This window comes from Rhinatrema bivittatum, chromosome 3 (genome assembly GCF_901001135.1).
Source record: "Rhinatrema bivittatum chromosome 3, aRhiBiv1.1, whole genome shotgun sequence".
Taxonomy (NCBI): Eukaryota; Metazoa; Chordata; class Amphibia; order Gymnophiona; family Rhinatrematidae; genus Rhinatrema; species Rhinatrema bivittatum.
In genome coordinates, this window is record NC_042617.1 from 93,371,525 (window position 1) to 93,396,495 (window position 24,971).

The window sequence follows — 24,971 nt, forward strand, 5'->3', positions numbered from 1 at the left end:
TCCTCCCTCATAAACTCCTTAAATTCCTGAGTTTATGATAGTGAGCAATTTAGTCTCTAATTTCTTGATGATGGAGCACCTTCTTACAATAATGTTTAGTTCACTGGGGCATGATCCAAAATACTCATCAATAATATTTCAACCAAAACATCATCTGCACTTCAGCTGAAGCAATGGGGTCTTCACAAAAAAAAAAAAAAAAAGGGGGAATATAACCTAGCATAGAGAATCTGCTACTATCTTTAAACAATTTGCAAAAGCATCCAAAACTGAATAAACTGATTACCATGGTCCGTAGTTCTCTATTGAATATGGAAGGTAACAATAACATGAATATCAGAAATAAATAGAAGCAAGAACGCGATATGGTGATCTCTTAAGACTGGAGTTTGATAAATGAGAGTGTAGACATTTTCACGGTATCTCTAGCATGCAGGGAATGCTATTGGAAGGTGATAGCCAGATTTTTTTGAAGTTTCTTACCTTCCAAGAAGTCAGATGGGTCCAGGGCAGGATAAATGCAGGAGAGGCTGTGATGAGAGGAGCAAATTCTTCCCTGCTGTGCCAAGACCTCCCCCACCCAAAAAAGCCCTCCAACTATTTTGAAATAAAAGTCTCCCCGGTCATGGTGGCCTCTGCCTTCCTCCTACCCCCTTCTTGATCAGGCAAAATGTAAAAATCAATGATGCCCTCCTCTCTTTGCCTCCTCCCTCCACCTCATGCCACCCTTTATGCTAAACTATTTCTCTCCTACAGGGGAGATTGAGGTCATTCATCGTAGCTTCTTAATTTTTACATTTACGCAGTGCCAGTCACTAATATGAAAGTAAAGTCATATGAATATCATTTTCCAGAGCTGGGTGGTTTTTTTCACATTTTTACTTGGCCAATGTGAGCTTTTCACCTAGCCATATGCGATTGGTCATTAGCACGCAAGTAGTTTTTATATCAGCCGTTTGTCTTATTCAGATTTTGGTCCTTGTCTGAAAGCGGCTATTCACCAAACCCTGAAACAGAGGACATGCCTGGTGTGTCAGATTTGATAGAGCAATTCCGGTTTGGTTCAGGCAGCTAGGATAAGTCATTCATATTTTCTATAGAGGAATTGGATGAATGCTCACAAACGTTTATTATTAGCAGTACAAAATGAAAACAAAAAAAAAAAGAACAGCGTAGGAGGTTTTTCTGACTGACGAGATGAACTGAACCTCAGTGCATGAGCAGCACTGTGAAGGTTTTTGACTGTAGAGCACTCTGTTTGGTAGAGTTGGATCAAATTTTATTATTTTATTTATTTTTATTATTTTCTATACCGGCTTTCACGACCGAGGGCCGCATCAAACCGGTTTACATTTAACAGGGCGAGCATTGTACAAAGAACTCGAGTAACTATAACTGTTGCAGGAATTGTAGTTACAATAAACAGGGAGATACACAACTGGGATCAGAGGAGGAAGAAGAAAAAGATAGATTGAACACAACAAATTTACAAAGAATATTTACAAAAAAGCAAAATTAAAATTTTGGAGTTTTAGTTATATTTTGTGGTTATCGCTTGACTCCACTATTTTTTATTGAGTTTGGCTTTAATTAAGCCACCTTAAATGGCCGAATTAAGGTGTCTTAAATCGGGTGCTGAGTCTTCTTTTGAAAATTGTCAAGGTCCATCCCACTTCTAATCTTCTCCCCCTTTAAAATGCCCCAACATTTCAGAGTAGGCTCTTCTGCTACCCCTGCATTGCCCCAGATGTACCCCATAGTTGTGGGATTCTTCATGGGGCAGAAGAGATCTCCAATAGCTCCTGCGTCATTTGGCGCCATATTGGAAAATGGTAGCTGCTGACCATTTGTCCTACGTGAAGCAAAGGAGCACATTCGCCAGTGGGGCAGGAGCAAATGTGGATTAGTCCTACCTTGTGAAGAACCGCACAACTATGAGATAAGTTTGGGGGGGATCCAGGTGGGTGTTAGTGGGGGGCCCACTTGGGGTTTGGAGTTTTTAAAGGGGTATTGCTTAGAAATGTCATATAGCTAGTTTTCCTGCATTTATGGGCTGTACAGGGTGGAGGGGGAAGGTCACTGCTTGCCCCATGGACTACCAATGATTTCCTACACCAGAGTAGGGGGGCACTGACCAGACTATGTGGTCCCTTTAAACCAGGGCACATGCAATTTTTCCACTCATGTCAATAAGCTGGGTAGTAAACTTGCATGCCATCCTCACCTCATGGGACAACCCAAAAAAATAACCACATCTCACAGAAGTATAGTCATCTTATTTATTTATTTTATGAAAATGTTTACATCTCAGTTTCAAGCAAACTTTCTCTCAGTGGACTACAGCTTTTTTTGTAAAAACAATCATGTGAAACCATTGTCTTGTACACGTTTTTGCAAAATTCAACATTAATGAATTGGTTGGATGATTTTGCATCACAACAACTGATTAATATTAAATGTAAATAACCTTTCACGTGTAGCATTTTAGTATATTGGTCTCCCTAATGAGGCAGTTGCTTGAACCACTGGCCTCCTAGGTCCCAGTGACAATAATCAATCTGCCAGAATTGATCTAATTAGTTTCTAGAGAGTTGAACTCTTCTGATACCAGCTTGACTACCTCGTAGCATGCTGTGTCAATAGGTTATATTTTCTTTATATGTCCCTTGTTTTCTTCTTATCAACTTGCAGGGCAGTATCTGTCTACCAACAACTTGCAGCATCAATCTAGTTGGTTTCGGAGGAGTAGAAGCCAGTTGGTTCAACTGACTGGTCAGATGTTCTGTACACCATTATAACAGAACCAAAATATAAGCTTTTGCTGGTGATAACAGATTAATTGGTAGCCTTCATGTTGATGTGACATGAAGTAACATAACTCTTTGCATGTAAATATGACTGATTGCATGTTTTTATTTTAGTAAGTTTGCTGAAAGAATGACTTCAGCCAAGTGACATTTTCACTTGAAGAAATTAGGCATTCATTAGTCACCTGGGTAAACTCTCAAAGAAATCACTTTGCTAGTAATAAGATAAGAACAGTAAAACATGGTTTCAAAATATGCACTGTTTGTCTAAGTAACTCGGCAGAGTGAATTAATGCAGAAGTTGGTTTTGGCCAGGGATGAACCATGTTCCTTTTACTTCATCATGCATTACTCATATCATTGCAACACACAAATTCTACTCATAGTCTGAAAATCTACATCCGCACTTTATGGCTAAGGTTGAACTGTTTTTATTACTTTGATTAAGCGAGACAACTTCTTTAATGAAGTACTAAAACAACTCAGCATGAGTCATCAGAGCAGATTTGAAAACATCTTGCAAATATTCATTCTTAAGGACACAGTTTAAACACTTTAGCTAAAATTTTGAAGCCAGGATTTTATAAACTCACAAATTAAACACTGGGGAGAAAGTAGGAGAGTGTTATGGGCAGGAGCTGAAGCCTGTATGACATAACTAAGGATGCAAAAAATAAACTGGTGATCTTGAGTTTTTTTTAAAGTTTTTTGAAATATACTTTGTTTTTGGTGGATGGGAGGTTGAAATTTCTGGTGCTTTTTTTGTTACAGCTCAATCAGAACAGATCTCTATTGCACTATAGAGTTAGGAGCCTTCATTTACTACTACCTGGGTTTTTCCCTCTATTTTATAATCCTCCACCTACCTCAGCCCTAGAAGTGACAGTACTTAGTCAGGGGCCACAGACTGCAGCTTACTCCAGCACTCAGAATGCTTGCAACCTGTCTGACCACTAGGGGTCACCATTGTGCAATGGCAGAGACTTCCTCCCCAGGAACTGTGAATGCTGGCTCTGCAGCATCCTTAGCCCTAGTGGGCCTTGGTAGTAAAAGCCAAGCTTGAGGAACTGATCCTGCGCTTCTGTGGTAATGCCTCTGAGCTACCAGGCCAACCCTGCAGTATCATGTTTACAAAAAATTGCACTGGATGACCTTTTTCTTAAAAGTAATTTAGATAACTATGGCCGGAGTGCACAAAGGGTATGTTGCTGAGGGGGCAGTGAGAATGTCTCACTGAGTCAACCAAAGATAATGTAGAGAGACCTTCAGAAGAAATTGGCAACACATATAGTAGTGATAAAGGTGAAATATTAAAATGACTCCCCATCCCCACAGCAGCAGGTTTGATTATAACTGCCTATGCCAGATGTTAGGTGTTCTGACAATAGATGTCCTCAGATGAAGGCAAGAGTATCTAAAGATAAGTAATGGTTGGTTAGCACTCTGAAAGGCCTTGCTGCCAAGTGGAATATCACTTTTAGAACATGGCATTGATTTTGATTAGCTATGTGCCTGATCTTGCATGGTATAAACTACATATATGTTATACCATCTTTACAGATTTAATGACTATCACATTAAATCCTAAACTGCTCTTGCATTGGAATGGAATGGTGCAACACATCATTTCTGGCACATGAGAAGTGACTGTTGTCTCAGATTCTGCTGTTTTCATCCTGGCTCCTAATATCAGAAAGGCATCCCAACAGTTAGCCAGGTCAGCACTGCCTGAGACAGCCATGACAGGTAGAATCTTATTATGTTTTAAAATAAAACATTGTCTATTTATTATTTATTTATTTATTTATTTATAAATTTGGGTATACCATCATTTACTATTATATCATAACCAGTTTACAATCGAGAGAATAAATCATACAACAAATCATAAAATGCAATGGGCCAGATTTTCAAAGGGGTACGCACGTAAGATACGTGCGTACCTCCCGAAAACCTGCCCGAAGTTCCCTCTGCACACGCCGAGCCTATGTTGAGTAGGCTCGGTGGCACACGCAAGCCCCAGGATGCGCGTAAGTCCCGGGGCTTTCCTGGGGGGGCGTTCGGGGGCATGTTGAGGTGGCGTGTCATTTGGGGGCGGGGCCATTGGCGTGGTTCCGGCCCGGGGGCGTTTTGGGGGCATGGCCGAGGCCTCCGAAACTGCTCCTGGGCCTGGGAATTGCGCGCCGGCGGCCAGCTCGGCTTGCGCAAGTTACGCCTGCCTTGGGCAGGCGTAACTTGTGCAACAAAGGTAGGGGGGGTTTAAGTAGGGCTGGGGGGGTGGGTTAGGTAGGGGAAGGGAGGGGAAGGTGCGGGGGGGTGGTGGTGGAAGGAAAGTTCCCTCCGAGGCCGCTCCGATTTCAGAGCGGCCTCGGAGTGAACGGAGGCAGGCTGCGCAGCTCGGTGCGCGCAGGCTGCCGATTTTGCACAGCCTTGCGTGCGCTGATCCTGGATTTTAACAGATACGCGCGGCTACGCGCGTGTCTATTAAAATCCCACATACTCTTGTTTGCGCCTGGTGCGCGAACAAAAGTACACGTGTGCGCAAATTTGTAAAATCTACCCCAATATGTATAAAACTAACAACAAATACAATATAATAAAAATAATAAAATAATAAATGAAATAAACATAGCTAACGTGAGTTTAAAATTAAGAATAAAAATTAAAATTAAAAATTAATAAAATTGTTCATGTATGGCATAAATAAAATATGCAATAACAGCCCTTTGGGTAAAATTTTTCCATCTCTCTTGAAACTTGTGTGTTGGGCTTTCTATAACTTACCTGTGGATTTAATAATTTTCAATTACAGAAAAAAATGTTTCCTCATGTCTCATCAGTGACACAAAACCTTTGTCTAGTAAATATTTCCTTTGTGTGTGTGCATGCATACTTGACTTTTGTATAGTCGAGTGGTTCTAGAGAAAATTCTCCTCAGTGAATAATTATTAAACATTTCCATATCTGGTCAGCTGTACACGTACATATAAAGAGAGAAGTGAGGGGATAATGATATCATGGCTAGATGTATAAAGCGGGGTGAATTTGCAAAAGGTTATGTGCATAAAAATTAGCATATATACATGTAAGTAACCTCTACTTGCACATTATTTATTTATTTATTTATTGAGTTTTATATACCGTCATTCGGTTTCGCCATCATAACGGTTTATAAGTTTCGATTGGAGAGGAGTATTATTATGAAGAAATACAGAGGTCATAGTAAAAGTAAGATAACATTAAGGGTGGGGTACAGTTATGGACAAATTGGATAAGAGTAAATAAAAAAGGTATCATGTGAGTATAGTGAGGTCCAATCAGGAGGTATGTTGTGCGGGGGGTGTATGTTTGTCATTGCATGTCCTGGTTGGCTTTGGTGAATAGCCAGGTTTCAATTCTTTCTTGAATGTTTTTAAATTGGGTTGTAGTCTTAGTTCGGTTGGAAGTGTGTTCCATAGTTTGGGGCTGGCTAGAGAGAATGCTCTTTCTCGGACTGATGTAAGTTATGCTGTTCGAATGGATGGGATTGTCAGGAGGCCTTTGTTGGTTGATCAGAGGTTTCGTTGTGGTGTATGTGGTCTGATGGCTACGCCAAGGCAGTCAGTTTGTTTGCCATTTATTAGTTTGTGTATGATGGTCAGTGTCTTGTATTCTATTTGTCATTTTATTGGGAACCAATGTAGGGATATAAGAATTGGGGTTATATGTTTGGATTTTCTTGTGCCTGTTAAGATTCTGGCAGCTGTGGTTTGTAATATTTGGAGTGGCCGAATATTGGAGAGTGGTAGTTCAAGTAGCAGGGAGTTGCAGTAATCAAGGTTGGAGAAGATGAGTAGTTGTAGTACTGTTCTGAAGTCATCTGGTGTTAAGAAAGGCTTTAGGCATCTCAGTGTTAATAAATTGTGATATCCTTCTTTTATTTTAGTTGTAATGTGATTTTTGAAGGATAATTCACTGTCAATGATGACTCCTAGGTTGCGTGTGTGTGTGTGACCGGGGTGATTGGTGCCAATTGGTTCTCGAGTCTGAGGGGTGGAGGAGGTGATGGACTGGTTTTCCTTTCTAGAATTATTATTTAGGTCTTTTCGATGTCTTTTCGGTCTTTTTATTTATTTAATATAAATAAAAAATATGTGCATACTCTCGCTTTTGCACATACATATACACATGTAAAAAAGGAGCATTCTAAGGGCATTCCTGGGTGGGGTCAACACTTACACACATAAGCTGCTATTTTAAAAGACACGCACACACATTTGCCAACTTATGTATTTCCACACCTGCTAATTATCTGGCATAAGTGATTGTAAACATATTTATTGTGTACTATTGGTAATTTTCTTGATGCATGCATGTTTTAAAATTGGCTGACTTATGGGTGTATATCAGGATTTAGACGAGTAAGTCCTATTTCATTTTTGCATGTAAAATATACAGTCATATTTTTAAAATAGGTAGGAAAAGTACACAAATTATAAATGGATTCAATGCATTGCATGCATTCATGCATAAGCATACATATAAACATATGTTGCGGGTTAATGATATGTGTATTTTATAATACGTGTGGATTATAAAATACTATGGTAAAACTACACGTGGTCACATACATGCATATATTCTGCCACACATAGTTGTTTGAAAGTTATCCTCCATGCTTATCATGTGCATAACTTGGACATAGTGAGGCCCATATTCAGGAGCATTTAGCTGGATAACTCAGATGCTAGGGGAGTTCTGGGGATGAAACTGAGAGGAGTTGATATTCATAGTTAGCTGGTTAACTCTGGTCAGCCTGTAGACTTCTAATTATCAACAAATAACATATCACAAATTCCAATTACACATTGTTTCTAAAGTAATCTTTTTGAAACACATATTTTAACAATGTGTGGATACCCAAGTTACCCTCAGTTTCCCACATGAATACCAACAATAAATATCCCATTAATTAAAATACAACCAAACCATTCATTCATCCACATTCATCCAATCAATTACTTAAAAACCTTCCAACATATATTGCATCATTCCCAAAATATAGGTGTTATAACATAGATTCAGAACACAGGTATACTAGAATTATTTTTTCACAATCTTTACATATTCAGTTTGTCAGATGTTATTCATCTCCCCATTCTAGAATTATTTTTTCACAATTTTCATATATTCATTTTGTCAGATGTTAGTACAAATAATACATTCCCCATTTGTTGATAATTATATGTATAATAAAATTATATATGTAAAAAATGTTCTTTAATGTGTGAAGATAGTTGAATACATGTTTGTTAAATTTGATGCAGTACAATATGGTATATTATGTACTGGTGTCCTTTTGGTGCTATATTGTCATTTATTAAGTTAAGGACTATTGTATTGCCTTTGTGTTATTTACCAGCCTGTAGACTTGTCATAAAGTTAGCTGGATACCTTTAGCTGAATATATTCAGTGATGCAGCCATGCCGGTGAATATATAGGCTAAATCAGCAGCTGAATTTGGACCTCAAAGTTTCAAATGTTGATAACTTGCTGCCTGTCAGACTTTTTAGGTAAATATTTACTGTGATGCAATGAAAAATATTATAAAGGCTTAATATACATGTAATATAATATTAATACATTGAAACAAAGTGATTGGTGCAAAGAATTAACTAGTCAAAAAATGTTTGCACCTAATTGTACCTTGGAAATATTAAGTTATGTTTTAATATTTGCAACGAGCAATTAGGTGCAACATTTTTTTGCCTATATAATATTAATAAATCAGAGGTTCACAGAAGAGGCTGTAAGAATAAGAATGCATGCAGATTGCACATACCAAAATGTTATCTGTTTTTCCACCTTCTAGAGCTACTTCCAGATTGGAAAGAGCAGCCTCTACTTCATCGACGTCACACTCAGTTGTGAAATCATTGGTGTCCGATGATGAAGACAACTTGCCTACATGATACTATCAGCAAACATAAAACATTAAATCAAGTAAGCAAAGATTTACATTGTATAATACCATAAGCAGCTTGAAGTATTATAAGAGGAGAACTATAATTACTCAGTCACTTATTATTTTCCTGTTTACTTAGTTTCAACACCCTGTATTATTGACATGACATCACTGTATAATTTTAAGGAGCTATAGCAGACACAGTAATTTTTTGGTGTTAAAGGCAATTTTTTGTAGATTTCTCTGAAAATTACTGTTTATCTTACATGCTTATATTATTTTCTTAAAATATTAATTCAGTTATGAGAAAGCTGTATTTGACAAGAAGTTTTTTTTAATGTACATGTGATATTAATTGATGTACTGTATATATGTAGAGAGATATTTACTCTGTTGTCTATTTGTATATCAAGTGTTTCCAGAGCAAATTCTCAACATGGAATAATTAATAAATGATATTCAATGTCTCATCAGCTGTGAACTTGCTTCCTGATATTTAGGTCTGAGAGAGATGCTGGTTGTTAATTCCAATCCATTTATGCACCCATCTGCAGACTCTGCAGCTTGCTCTAATAGTGGCCATAGGTCTATCTGGACAGATACTGAATGTAAGTTTGGTTTTCTGAAAATTCACTTTCCTTGTTTAAACCCCCACTGGAGGTCTCCTGCCCTTGATTCTGGCCAAAGTGTGATATTTAACAGGCAATTTTCAAACAGCCTGCATAGAAACAAAGAACAAGAGTGTACACTAAAAAGGCCCACATACTTTGCACCTGCAATTTTCTGCTGGCAACCACAAAGGGTAAAACAGAGCATAAACTTTTGACGATGCCATGTATGCACGTTATATTCCTCCCCTGATTTAACCATGCCTCTAGGAATGCCTCTTAATCCAGCTAATCGTATGCTAGCTATGGAAGACCATGCATACCTTTAGCTGGGCAGAGGAGGGCAATCTTTAGACAGGGCAATAGAAACATGATGGCAGAAGAAAATTGATCAGAGTTATCTAGACCAAATTATGGCTAACTCCAATCCTCAAGTGCCACAAACAGCCCTGATTTTCAGGATATTTAAATGAACATACATGATATAGATTTCCATACAATAGAGGAAGTGCATACAAATCTATCTCATGCATATTCATTGTGGGTATCTTGAAAACCAGGCCCGTTTGTGGCTCCTGAGGACCAGTGTTGGCCACCTCTGACCTAGATCAATCTGATCATTTTCTTTGACTTGGTGACCAGAACAATGGATCAAGGGAGAGTGCTAGATGTGGTGTCCTTGGCTTTCAGTAAGGCCTTTGACACAGCTCCACATAGGCAACTTATAAACAAAATGAGCATTAATCTGTTTTAATGTTACTCAATTGCTTTGAAAATTTTCTTCTTAGAGTATATCTGATCTGATAAAAATGATCAAGGTAGACCGATACATTCTTTTACCAATGGGCCTTACCTAAGCATTTCACCCATAGACACAAAGAGGGTAATTTTATAACTGTATTAGGGGATGGGGAGGTGGCAATTGGAGGGGGAAGCATCTGTGCACTTTACTTGCAGGTTTCCCCCAGATTTTCAAAGTTAAATTAAGCACATAAATTCACTTTGAAAATTCATGTGTAAATACCTGAGTATGAACACAGATTAACTCACATAAAGTTAAACCTACTCTTCAGAGTAGGTTTATGCACATAATTTTTCATGCATGCTTTTCAAAATAAAAATGTATGCGCATAAGTTCCAGCTTTACCCCATCCCCCAAATGCCTCTCTGTGGTTCACATAAATGTACACCCGTAACCTGGTTACCTGCATACTTTTACCCACACTGAGTCCTGGGCTATATTATAATAGCCATTTCATTTATGTGCATAAAACCAGGTTTTGTGCTCATTAATGACTTTAAAAATGAGGCCCAAAATGGGAAAAATCCTTTAGTGCGTAGGTCCCATAAGTATGACCATATATATTTAGATTCAGTGGAGTTCAGAAGTTTTTAAAAATAAAGTGCACAGATGTAAACCTGCAGAATCAAATATCCTCCATGCAAGCCTAAATATCATTTCTGCATCTTGAGAAAATACGCTTTGAGGCAAAAATATACATATATTCATCCATTTATACAGCTCATGAATTTTGCACAATACTGTTTGAGATGTAATAATTTAATTTTGCCAAAATAAGTATAAAAGTAGAGAACATGCCAGTGGAATATTATATATGAACATATGTATGTATGTCCCAAAATTATATTAGAAAAGTTTACACGTATTAGCCATTTCTCCCTTGATCTGTGGAGCCTATGGGATCCCAGGTGAGGGGGTCATGGGATGAGGGTGAGAGGTGGTTGATTCAGGAGTAACCTTAGGAAATATTTCTTTACAGAAAGGTTGATACATGCATGGAACAGCCTCCCAGAGGAGGTGGTGGAGACAAAAATGGTATCCAGATTCAAGAAAGGATGGGATAAATACAGGGGATCTCTGAGGCAGCGATGTGCCGTGTAAGGCTAGATAAAGTAGACGGATGGGCGGACTGGATGGGCCATATGGTCTTTTTCTGCTGTCACGTTTCTGTGTTTCTATGTGAATATTTTTACTTTCTGGCATGCCATGTGTCAGCCCTTCCAACAAAGATCAAATACATGCCTGGAGTGCTGCGAACATCAACATTTCCTCCTCCGTGCAATCAATTTCTTCCAAAAGAATGGCCCACCTTGCTTGTTCATACAGTTGATTTATTCGAACAGCGTCATACTGAACATTGACAAACATAAAAATGAAAACTGAATTGGAGAAGACAATATATGCAATGTATTCAGATTTAATTGGGAAACGTAGTTCTGTAGCATGCGCTTAGAAAATTGTAGCTAAAAACATAGCTAATGCCTTCTTCAACAGTATTCTGTTCCTACAAGTCTCTGGTATTAAGGGGCCTATGTACTATTGCTTAACTGCATTTAAATTGGCTGGTAATGCACCCAAATGGTAATTTTAATGCAGGCATTATCTACTGATTTAATACCTGTTATACTAAAAAGCATCAGGCATTAGCAGCAGGTTTTTTACCATGTCCAGAAATACATGCATGTTTTATTTATTGTTTTATATACCATCATCCAATCTGACATATCACATCGGTTTACATTCAGGTACTGTAGGTATTTCCCTATCCTTAGAGGGCTTACAGTCTAAGGGCCTCATTTTCTAAAGTATCGCAGGCCTGTGATACTTTAGGTAATGAGGGGCGGGGGGCCGAAATGGGGGGGCGGTCCTACGCTAGCCAGCAGCGATCACACTACCGTGGTGCGATCGCTGCCGGTTTCGCACCCAATAGCGCCACCATAGAAGGTGTAGCTATTGGGCACAAAGTGGGACACAAAAAGGCCCTTACCTTTTCGTCGTCCGCGGCGTCTTCGTGGAGTTGGCCCCGGTAACGCCCTGACTCCTCCTCTTCCGGGGCCGACTCCGCCCCCAACTTGGTATCGCACGTGATAAGGGATTTTTCGCGTGCGAAACGTCCCTTATCGCGTGCGATCCGTCTGGTAAATGACCCCCTAGGTTTGTACCTGAGGCAATGGAGAGTAAAGTGACTTGCCCACGGTCACAAGGAGCGACAGCGGGACTCCAACTCTGGTCTCCTGGTTCATAGCCCACTGCTCTAACCACTAGTTACAAGTGGCAGTACTGCATCCATATCACCACGGCTAATAATGTGTTAGCATTATTGGCAGTGTTAAAGCAAGTCCTCCCAGACATGAAATATTAAAGTGCTGCAGCGAACCTCCACCTTAAAGTGACCTTAGTGTCCCAATGCACGCTTTCCCCAAGAGATTCCTACAGCCTTCTACCCCATCTGAGGCTCCAGAATGGAAGACAGGGACAGGACAGATTCCTCCTTCCTCCTGACCCGCATGCACTGATAGTCAAAATGGATTCTTTTTTCTTTGCTCTGCATAGGCACAGGGAACGTGAGCACATGAGATTATCAGAGCAGGAGAACGTAGGGATCTCTCCTACCCCAGACTTCCATTCTGGAGCTTCCAGCAGCATAGGCAGGTGGGGATAGGACACTGTGGCCTCGTCGGATGTCCTTAGGAGAAGGAGGTCACTGGGACGCCGAGGTCATATTAACACTGATGTCAGGGAAGTGGAAGGGTGTTAAGAAGAACCTTTTTCAAAACAGCCTAGCTGCATTAAAATGGATGCATGTGCTTCTGAAAATTGCCTTTCTGCTCGGCACAGCACATGCACTTGTAGCCGGAGTGCAAGGAGGAAGTCCCAGGAGCATGTTTACATTAGGGGAGGAAAAGAGCATGTGCGTGTGTCATTTTCAAAAGCACCCACACTCTTGTACCCTCCTTAACCTGCACCAAGTAGAGATATAAAGTAATGGGCTCTTTTAGCAGGTGTATTTAAAGTTGATTTTCAGAGAGAAACTATCTAGTAGGTACTCCTTTTGAAAGTTAGCTAACAGCACCTGGGTGCACTTGAAAATTACCCAGATGAAGCTGGGGGGAGGAATGTGTATGGAGTGTAGGAGGAGGGCTGCCACAGTATTGAAATTGTTGCCTTAGGGGGGATGGGAGGGCATATTGGGTCTCAGAAGCCCTTCTTTTCTCACTCGGGGTGAGGGCTACTTATTTCTGCAGGTACATTAGCCTGCTGAGGGAACCAAAAAAGTTAAATGCTACTCGCAATGTTACAATTTAGAGTATGTGTCTAAAAATGTTCACTTCTTTGAACTGGTGGACTTTACCCTTTTTTTGGGGGGGGGAGGGAGGGAGGGGTTTTCTAAAGAAGGAGTTAAAAAAAATAACCTTTAAAAATGAATAAAAGTAAATTTAAAAGAATGAATTGCAGGTGAAAAATCTCCCAAAAATATATTCAACAGGCATGCAATGAATATTCAATGAACTTTCTCGGCAGGTCTGTTACCATAACTGAGATGTACACATGCATACAGTATATTTAGATATGTTTATTTATGTATGCCCCAAAATTATATTAGAAAACTTTACATATCATTAGCCATCTCTCTCTCTCTTGCTCTATGGAGCTTCTGGAATCATGTTTTGAACTATAATAATTTCTAGTGATTCTTCTGCTCTATTTCCTTTATGTTCTGTGCTGGTCACAGATGCATTGATGAAATGGCCAACCTAAAGTGGTATCCTACTAAATATTTCTATCCCACCGTCTTTTGATTCTGTACCATGTATGTGCGTATATTTATTGATTTATTTATGCTTATGTTAATGAGTGTTAATTTGTAAAAGTAATCCCAAATTTTAAGAATAGGGGATGGTACAGAGGACCCCTAGGATTTCTTACTAATTTTGGGGAGGGGTTCTATAATGTGTCAATATGTGTTAAATACCGAAATTGGCAATGAACGTGTGTTGCAAACATGTTAACATGTTATTATGCATTATTGGTAACACATATTTCTGGGATACTGATAACATGGCAAAAATCAGGTGCAACATGTTCCAAATATTAATGAACTGTGTTGTATACAAACACATGCCAAGATCTCATCAGTATTAAAATGAGATGATAATAACCCTTGTTAAGCTATGGAGAGAGTTAATTCTCACCCCGAACATTAGCAGACACATTAACCTGCCAATGTCCTCAGAACCACAGACTGGGATCAACCCACCCAGAACTCAAACAACCCTCCCCCTGCACCAAATTCCTCTCCCAAAAAGCAACCCCTCTCTGAGCCTCCCCAACTGAATCCCCTCTTTCAAGATGTTTCATTGGGTTAGCCCCCACCTCCCTTGCTCTCAACCTTACCCCCTGCGCATAAGTGCCTCCTGCTAGCCCAACGATGCCCTCTCCCTTATGCCCAGCTCTCCCTTACCCTTTAGTTTGTGCCTTTGGGTCCATTACAGGACAGAAGTGACCCCCAGTTGCTCCTGCCAGGTCACCATCATAATTCAAAATGGTGCCGGCTGACTCGTGGCTTCTCTTTGCCCCACACACGGGGAGGGCTGCTTGAGTGCCAGGGAAAGGTTGTAGGCTGGGGCTCCTTCCCTTTTAAGGATAATTGGAGGGAAGGAGGGAGCTGCGAATTCACAACCCCACAGGCAATAAAACAAAGATATTCCCATGCTGGTTCCATCTGCACATTCCCAGTTGCTAGATACTAAAGGAGTTTTCCCATTTTGTGTCTACGAGAAAAATGCTTAGTACATAAGCCCCAGGATCTCCCCATTACAAACAATATGGGGTCAATTTAAAAAAATGCGCACAGGCGACCATGTGTGCACGGTTCCCGGCGCACGCACGTGGACGTGGCTATTTTAAAAGATGGGTGCTGGATTTTAATGTCTGCGCACGCATGTGCGGGTGGGTGACCTCTCCCGCGCGCAATGGAGGGGGGATTTAAAAAAATATGCGCGGCGACGCAAGTAGGCTTTCCCCAGTTCCCTCCCAGTTCTCTCCAATTAAGAAGCGGACTGGGAGGGAACATCCCTATCCCCCTAACTACCCTTCCTATCTTTTCTCCTCTCCTCTCCTCTCCTCCCTGACCCCTAACCCCTGCCTAGCTAGTTTAAATATTTTTTGTTTTAATACTTACTGCTCCTTCAGAGCAGAAGTAACCGATGTGCCAGCCAGCTGCAGGCGAGTGCTTCCCTGGGACAGTGCCTAATGACCACCGTGCCAGTCTGCCCCTGCCCTGCTCCTCCCTGCCCAGACCCCGCCCCCCCCGGCCTGCCCCTTCTGCATGTACCGGGAGATATGCGCATGGCTGGGCCGTCTCTAAAATGCATGCCCGGCTTTTTAAAATTCAGGCGTATATGGGTAATTCAAGGTGAAACTCAAACCAGGTGAATTTCAGCCTTGTTGGATTTTGATGGAATTTTCAGATTTTTCCCAAATTCTTGTATTTATTTATTAGGAAATTCATTGAATTTCCCCAGGGGAGCTACATACAATCCAGAACAGATCTCTCTGTCCCCCCCCCCCCTCCCCATGTCTGCCCCCTCTTCTTTGAACGAGATCTGCAAATAATTTGCTTGCTGCAGACATATTTTATTGTAAAGTACATTAGTATTTGTTTGGGATAAAAGATATTGAGGTGTTATTCAAAAGGTTTGTTTGGGTAACTTTTAAAGTTATCTAGACAAAACCTGAGATCTGAATATTTCCTTCCCTCCCCCCCAAATATCTGACTAAATTTTGCCCAGGTAACTCAATACCCACACAAAAAAGAGGCGGTGATTGAGGCGTTCCAGGGAGATGGTTATATTTTAGCCAGTGTTCGCTGATAACATTAGCCAGGTAAATCTGGTCAATAAAATATCTATCCTAAGTTCCCTGGATAACATTATATAGGCAACTTTAACTGGGTCTATTCAGTGGAACATGAATCTGTTTCACTGGATATCTGGGTAGCTTATACGGCAGCTACTTGCATAAGTTGCACCAGTTTTCAAAGCAAACATGCATGTTTGTTTAAAAAATTATGCAAAAGCACATGCAGAAACTCACCTGCAGAAAGTTACACCGGCTTTTGCAGTGAATAAATAACTTTTGCATATGAGTTTATGTGAATTTGTTTAAAAATCAACAGAATGTGGGGTAGATTTTATAATGTGCAGGCGCATGTCCGTGCATGCGCGCTTCCTGGCGCACACGCATGGACGTGCCAATTTTATAAAATCCATGGGCCGTGTGCTCATGTACGCTAGATTTTATATTCCGTGTACGTATGTGTGGGTGGCGCGCGCAAGGGGGGAACTTTTGCAATTTCCGTGCGGCGACGCATTCCGATCTCCCCCAGTTCTATCCCAGTCCACTCCAATTAAGGAGCGGACTGGGAGTGAACTTCCCTAACCTCCTACCTAAACCCCCTCCCTCTTGCCCTCTCCTCTCCTCTCCTCTCCTCTCCTCCCCACCCCCTAAACCCTACCTTATCTTTCCTTTTCTTTTTTGATTCATAACTTACTTCAGCTCCCAAGCTGAAGTAAGTTGTGCTCGCCGGCCGGCTGCCGGCGCGCGAGTCTTTGGGATAGCGATCGATGGTGCTGTCCCGGCCCGCCCCTCGCCCTGCCCCTTTGAAGGGGACCGGCAGTTGTGCGCGTACGGGGGTTTACACGCGTGGTCGGGCTTCTTTGAAAATTCGCCTGGCGCGCGCAAGGCTCGGCCACGCGCGTAAACCCCCGGATTTACGTGTGTAAGGCTTTTAAAATCTACCGGTAAACATGCAAATCTTGAAATTTACAGAGGATGAATGATTCTTCTTACTTTTGGATTCAAATCAAAGAAGCTATAGTATTTAAATCGTAGCAACAGCTGATCGTCCTCCTGGATGTGTTGTTCCATGAGTGATCGGGATGAGTCCAGCCAACTGTTAAGGAAAGAAAATGATGAGAAGAACAGCAAGATACTCAACAAGTCAGATAATGAATAACAAGGGTACAGCAGACTTAACCAAAATTCAATAATCATAGCACTTCTGAATTACAAGAAACATGTACACAGCACCCACAACATTTGCTCAGAATGATAAGGCAGTGTCAGCATGTATTGTAATATTAATGGCATTGAAATAAAGTAAACATTAAATACACCAGTCAATGGAGAATTCTCTTAATTTTATAGGAAAAACAGAGAAAAGCTTATGCTAGGTAGAATATTCAGAAGCGTAAATAGTGAGCAAATTTCAGACTTTCCATTTTGGAGGAAAGTCTGTGGGTACTTTTTTCTTATGGACTTTGCATCACATTTCAAAGGGAGCTTGCATGCATGCTTTCCCTAAGAAAATGTTATACCTATGGACCTTTGCACCATCTTTCTGAGCGGGTAAATTGTATGAGGAAATTAACATGCACTGACTTGAATATAATCCTGCTCAAAACGTGCCACAGGGAACGCCTCCTTTCTGAGCAGGACAGTTCGTGTACTTTCAGCTGCATAAAAGGTTGAGCAATTTTCAGTCAGCCCATTCAGTCAGCCCATTCAGGTTCCTTCTCCAGGTTCACTAAAGAGGAACCTGGAGAAGGACCGTCGCTAGTTAACAAGAAACTGGAGGGGAGTGGAGTAGATGTAACTCCATTTACAGTAGAAAATGTATGGGAAGAGCTGGAGAAACTGAAAGTGGACAAAGCCATGGGGCCTGATGAAATTCATCCCAGGATACTGAGGGAGCTCAGAGATGTGCTGGCCGGTCCGCTGTGTGACTTGTTCAGTAGATCCCTAGAAACGGGAGTGGTGCCGAGTGATTGAAGAAGAGCATTGGTGGTCCCACTTCACAAGAGTGGGAACAGAGAAGAGGCTGGTAACTACAGACCGGTTAGCCTCACTTCGGTGGTGGGAAAAGTAATGGAGTCACTGTTAAAAGAGAGAACAGTGAACTATCTACAGTCGGGAGAATTGCTAGACCAGAGGCAGCATGGATTCACCAGGGGAAGATCCTGTCAGACAAATCTGATTGACTTTTTTGATTGGGTAACCAAGGAATTGGATCAAGGAAGAGCACTCAATGTCATCTACTTAGATTTCAGCAAAGCTTTTGATACGGTTCCTCACAGGAGACTGGTGAATAAAACGAGAAGCTTAGGAGTGAGTGCTAAGTTGGTGACTTGGATTGCAAACTGGTTGATGGACAGAAGACAATGTGTGATGGTAAATGGAACTTTCTCTGAAGAGAGAGCGGTGTTAAGTGGTGTACTGCAAGGATCGGTGTTGGGACCGGTCCTGTTCAATATCTTTGTGAGCGACATTGCGGAAGGGATAGAAGGTAAGATTTGTCTTTTTGCGGACGACACTAAGATCTGCAACAGAGTGGACATGCCGGAAGGAGTGGAGAGAATGAGACGGGATTTAAGGAAACTGGAAGAGTGGTCGAAGATATGGCAGCTGAGATTCAATGCCAAGAAGTGCAAAGTAATGCATATGGGGAATGGAAATCCGAATGAACTGTATTTGATGGGGGGGGGGGAAAGGCTGATGTGCACGGAGCAGGAGAGAGACCCAGGGGTTATAGTGTCTAATGATATGAAGTCTACAAAACAATGCGACAAGGCGATAGCAAAAGCCAGAAGAATGCTGGGCTGCATAGAGAGAGGAATATCGAGTAAGAAAAGGGAAGTGATTATCCCCTTGTACAGGTCCTTGGTGAGGCCTCACCTGGAGTACTGTGTTCAGTTCTGGAGACCGTATCTACAAAGAGACAGAGACAAGATGGAAGCGGTACAGAGAAGGGCGACCAGAAAGGTAGAGGGTCTTCATCGGATGTCATACGAGGAGAGATTGAAGAATCTGAATATGTACACCCTGGAGGAAAGGAGGAGCAGGGGTGATATGATTCAGACCTTCAGATACTTGAAAAACTTTAACGATCCAAAGACAACGACAAACCTTTTCCGCCAGAAAAAAATCAGCAGAACCAGGGGTCACGAGCTGAGGCTCCAGGGAGGAAGACTAAGAACCAATGTCAGGAAGTATTTCTTCACGGAAAGGGTGGTGGATGCTTGGAACGCCCATCCGGAGGAAGTGGTGAAGTCCAAAACTGTGAAGGACTTCAAAGGGGCGTGGGATAAACACTGTGGATCCAACAAGTCTAGAGGGCGTGAATAAAGTGGAGGCAGCAAAACACTGCACGGAGCGGCAGTAGCCACAGAGGCATTCACGGAGCGGGATGCCAGTGGCCAGTAGTTATTGTTCCACCTTCACGGAGCGGAAGGATGGAGGGCTGCTATCTCCAAAAAAAAATAAAAAAAACAAACAAAAAATAATAACAGGGGTGGGTAAGAGTATGGGGCAGGGGTGTGGCCTGCTTGTTACAGCAGTTGCTACCCCTAATTGAGCTGGATGTCACTTGGATGCAGATACGGCGCTGCTCTCTAAATTGGTGGTGGGGTGGAGGGGAATTAGGGCTGGAGGGTACTGGAAGCCAATAGTAACAGGTGGGAGAGAGAAAAAGGGAAATAAAAATGGATAAAGTGCGTAGCTTGCTGGGCAGACTGGATGGGCTGTTTGGTCTTCTTCTGCCGTCATTTCATTTCTATGTAAATTGCAGTTGCACTCCCATTTTGGCTTCCTTTTCCTCTACATTCTCACCACTCTTTCTTCTCTGCCCAAACATTGCTTCTGCACTAGCCCTTGAATTTCCACTGCTCTTTGCTGCCTTGGCTCATTCTTAATTGCTTCATGCACATATGCTTAATCCTCCTCCGGGGCACACAGAAACCCTGGGAGGGTCTGGTACCTGGATAACAGAACAGTGCCAGTCTCTTGGGAAGGGTTCAGAGGAAAAGTGGCTCAAGCAGATGGTGGAGTGGACCTGGGCCCAGGGGCAAGGGCAGAATTCCTGAGCTGGACAGGAATCCCAAACCACATAATAATATAGTAAATGATGGCAGATAAAAACCAAAAAGGTCCATCTAGTCTGCCCAGTAATGATGAGAAGGTAAATTTTAAAAAGGATGCGCAGGCGTCCATGTGCGTGTGGCTCCCGGTGCACATGGACGCCTGCGCCGATATCCCATGCACGCCCGATTTTATATTGGGGCGCGCATGTGTGCACGGGGTCCGACTTGCGTGCAATGGGGGGTATTTTTTAAAAAACACGCGGTCACACGATCAGGCCTTTGCCCAGTTCCCTCCCAGTCTGCTCCAATAAAGCGCCTGGCTTTTAAAATCGGCCCCTTTATGTGCATCTACCCAAAGTAGATCAAATTCTCCCATGGAACCCACCCTAAATCCCATTGTGTCCACTTTAGGGTTGCAACTACTTGTAAGTTTGCACAATGATGATGATGATGATACTAATATTAATAAGATTTCTTATTCTGGTATTCCAATTGAAGTCTTTATTGAGCGGGCTGGTGAGTGGAAATTTATCCAGGGACCTTTAGACAAGCTATAAAGCAAGACTTATCTGCTCAGTCTCCCACTGCATATATCCAATTAAAATTAATCAGTACAGTTACCCGGGTAACTTCAGAACAATAGTTTCACCCCAAAAATCTGTATTTGTGTAAATTTAGCTGGGTACCACTTCAATATCAGTGTTACCCAGCTAGAATGCCACAGCCCCAGAATATCACCGCCCTTCCTCTTTCTACCCAGCTACATTTTGCCTGGGTAATTTTCTGGGGTAAAATGATGATGATCAGCAGGGTGGGAAATTGTCTGGGTAACTTAAATATAAGAACATAAGAATTCCCATACTGGGTAAGACCAATGATCCATCAAGCCCAGCATCCTATTTCCAACAGTGGCCAATGCAAGTCATAAGTACCTGGCAAGTACCCAAGCTTTAAATAAATCTCAAGCTACTATTGCTTAATAATTAATAGCAGCTTATGGATTTTTCCTCTAGGAACTTATCCAAACCTTTTTTAAACCCAATATCGACCTCATTATTTCTAGAGTGTTTCATATCTCTACTAGAACAAATACTACTTTTGTAAATAGAAACCAAATTAATTCTCAAAGAAGATATGGTTTATTTCTGTGCCTCACTGAATCCCATGTTGAGGCTTTTAATGATATCATGGGGTAGCAAATTTAGAACTGCTCACTAAGGGGTAGATTTTAAAAAAATACGCGATTGCGTACTTTTGTTCGCGCCTGGTGCGCGAACAAAAGTACGCTGGATTTTATAAGATACACGCATAGCCGCATGTATCTTATAAAATCTGGGGTCGGCACGCGCAAGGGGGTGCACATTTGTGCAACCTGCGTGCGCCGACCCCAGTGCACGCTGCCTGTTCCCTCTGAGGCCGCTCCGATTTCGGAGCGGCCTTGGAGGGAACTTTCATTCGCCCTCCCCCCACCTTCCCCTCCCTTCCCCTACCTAACCCACCCCCCCGGTCCTATCTAACCACCCCCTACCTTTGTCGGCAAAGTTACGCCTGCTGAAAGCAGGCGTAACTTTGCGCGTGCCGGCCGGCAGCCCAGCTCCGTGATCCGGTCCCGGGGGCTGGTCCGGAGGCCTCGACCACACCCCCGGGCCGGCACCATGCCCCCGGGCCCGCCCCCGAAACGCTGCGGCACGCCCCCGAAACACCACGTCGTTTCGGGAATGCCCCCAACACGCCCCCTCCCCACCCCTTTTCCAAAGCCCCGGGACTTACGCGCGTCCCGCGGCTTTACGCGCACCGGTGGCCTATGCAAAATAGGCCACCGGTGCGCGTAAATCCTTCCGGATTTACGCGCGCAGGCCTTTTAAAATTTGCCCCTAAGGTATTTCTCCCATTCTTTGTCTATGGGAAAATGCCTTGATGAATCAGGCCCATAGATACATAAATAAATAAAACCCTAAAAAGCAAAAGAGATTGAAATACTTCAAGAAGCAAGAGTGAATTGCTGCAGTGTTTAAAGACGCTTCATAACATATTTAAACTGAAACAAAATCAGAGTAAAAAAAACATTGCATATTATTATTCATAATGTAATACAGTGCTAAAACCAGACAATTATAAGGCCATATTCAAGACTGCACAAAAAGGTTCAGCAGATATTTAAAAATGTTGCTCTGTTACTGATCATGTAACTGAGATGCAACCTTACCCAGAATTGAGTTTTGCTTTCTCAATCAAACTTCGCGGCTGATACATTTGAGCAAGTAACTCTGGCGAGCAGTTGGGCTGGCTGAAGGCTAGGATTTTACAGTTCTTTTCAGTCAATGGGCTGTCACTGAACCACGTAATCGTGGCAGAGGCAGGTGTTCCGTTCACAGGATCATACATTGGCGTCATAGTTTTACTGTACAGTCCAGGACTTGCTAGAAGATAAATTGCAAGAATGAATAGAAGAATCCACAGACGCTATTAATAAGGCGATATGTTAGAAGTGGCCAGCTAAGATACTCTTGACTTTAAACATGGTCAGAATCTGAGGTGAAGTTGCATATAGACTATACCATATGAGCTAAGCCAGGTTGGTTCAGGTAGATTCTGGCTGGGTTAGGGCTGGAAGAGATTTAAATCATCTAATCAGGCAGGAGATAGAAACTAATCTAAACTAGCTTGTCCATCCTTATTTTGGACTATTGTTTGGTGGATTTGTGAAGATTTTCATAGAGAAACATTTAAGCACCTAACATATGGGCTGATACAGTACACTGTTAACCTGCCATTGGACGTGTGTTTTCCCTTACCCCTTATTCAGTAAGGGGCCAAAAACGTGCGTCCAACCTGCCGAATCTAATAGGGCCATCAACATGCAAATGCATGTTGATGGCCCTATTAGGTATTCCTGCGCGATTCAGAAAACAAAATGTGTAGCCAAGCCACACATTTTGCTTTCAGAAATTAGAGCCTACCCAAAGGTCAGCGTTAATTTCTTCGGGCACCGGGAAAGTGCACAGAAAAGCAGTAAAAACTGCTTTTCTGTGCATCCTCCGACTTAATATCATGGCGATATTAAGTCGGAGGTCCCGAAGGGTAAAAAAAGTAAAAAAAAAAAAAAATTTGAAGTCGGCCGGCGGCTGTCGGGCCGAAAACCGGATGCTCAATTTTGCCGGCATCCGGTTTCCAAGTCCGTGGCTGTCAGCGGGCTCGAGAACCGATGCCGGCAAAATTGAGTGTCAGCTGTCAAACCCGCTGACAGCAGCTGCTCTGGGCCAAAAGGAGGCGTCCCTAGCACTTTCTTTTGCCTGTTTCTACCGCCGGGCCTCATTTAAATACTGAATCGTGCGCACAGGCGAGTGGCCTGTTTGCCCGCTTTCCTGCGGATTTTATTGAATCGGCCCATTTAAGAGTTAAGTCCCTAGATCTGGCATTTTAAAAATGCTCCCAGCTTTGGTGCCTTAATTCACAAGGCACCTAAATTTAGGTACCTAAAAGGTAGGCAGAGAAAGGGGTGTGGTCGGGACTGGGGAAGTAACTTAGGCGGCCAAATCCAGATACTGCCGGAGCAGCCCTAAATCTTGATGCCCCTAGTTGGTGGGGGGAAGCCCCCGGCACTTGTATACCAACCACTTTTAAAATGATGAGGATGGGGGGCTGATGGCCCTCCTGCATCCTCCTCCCACCTACAGTAAAAATAAAATCGCAGGACCAAGGGCACCTCCTCTCACGTAGCAGGTGGTGTGGTGTTCTTGGGCCTGCGATTTAATTTTTACTGCACGTGGGAGGAGGATGCAGGAGGGCTGTCAGCCCCCCATCCTTGCAGACTTTATTTTTCTGAACAGTCTGCTGCACTAACCCTTGGGGTACACTGTAGATTTTGCTTTTCCCTGCCATCAGTGACCAGTGAAGAATTTAGTTCTGAACAACAGATTTGGTAGCAGTGTGGTGTCTTGGCTGGCTCTTACATTTGGCGGCTTGTGGGACGTCCCCGCAAGCCGTCGCACTCACCCCGACACTGCAAAAACCCAGAGCCCTCTTCCTCGGCAGATGCCGCCGGCCTCCTCTTGCGTGGCAGGATGCCATCAGAAATGCTGCCTCTAGTGCATCCTCTTAGGTGCACGCACACACCCGACATCACTGCATTTAAAGGGCCCATGGCAGGAAATGGTCATGGCACCCCTGTTGCATACGTGGACCCTTGGACCGAGGTGGAGTTTGTGCAACCTGCATGGAGGAGCCTTGCAAGTCCCCACTGTTGGCTGGTGGAGCTTCACTTATACCAGCCCTCGTTCCCCTTAACTTGAGCCCTCGGTGTCGGGGCCAGCAAGGCTTAGACTTGGGCCTCCATTGACAAGGTGGAAGTCTGTGGAGACTGTCGAGCTAAAGGCCAGGGTCCAGAGTAGGCTAGGTTCTGGTATAATCGGAGACAGGCAATGGTCAAGGCAGACAGTGTTTAGACATAGTCAGGGGTCAGGCAGAGGTCGAGGCAGGTTGAGTTCAGGCACGGTTGTTAAACAGGCAGTGGTCAGTGGCAGGTGTAATCCAGGCATAGTCATGGGTCAGGCTGTGGTCAGTGGCAGGCAGAATTCAGATGTAGTTGAGTCGAGCAAGTCAATGGCAAAACCAGAGATCCAGCCGAGAAAATACAGCACGGGAAGTCAGGTAGGGAGGTACAGGAGAGCACAGGCGGGCAGGAGACACAGAAGATACCAAAGAACTGAAGACTGACCACAGGACAAAGATGAGGACAAAGACCAAGAACTCAGGAGCGAAGATCAGGGACTGCCAAGATAAGGGCCATGAATACAGGAATGCTGGAACACAGGATGAACCAGGATCAAAGGAACAGATGCGGAGGCAACGTGCTCAACTCAATGGCAGTGGATCTATTGTCAAGGCAT

At 42.7% G+C, this 24,971-nt stretch overlaps 1 protein-coding gene across 2 annotated transcripts in view; it reads right to left on the minus strand.

Annotated features, from left to right (window-relative positions):
* FERMT1 (fermitin family member 1) overlaps positions 1-24,971 on the minus strand; it is a 213,159-nt gene that overhangs the window by 79,970 nt on the left and 108,218 nt on the right. For both annotated transcript variants that reach the window (XM_029593498.1, XM_029593499.1), the window contains 4 exons: positions 22,289-22,502; positions 17,015-17,117; positions 11,405-11,512; positions 8,630-8,761 (listed from right to left, as the gene is read on the minus strand). In XM_029593498.1, the coding sequence (XP_029449358.1) occupies positions 8,630-8,761; positions 11,405-11,512; positions 17,015-17,117; positions 22,289-22,502 (557 nt within the window). The remainder of the gene's footprint in view (positions 1-8,629; positions 8,762-11,404; positions 11,513-17,014; positions 17,118-22,288; positions 22,503-24,971) is intronic.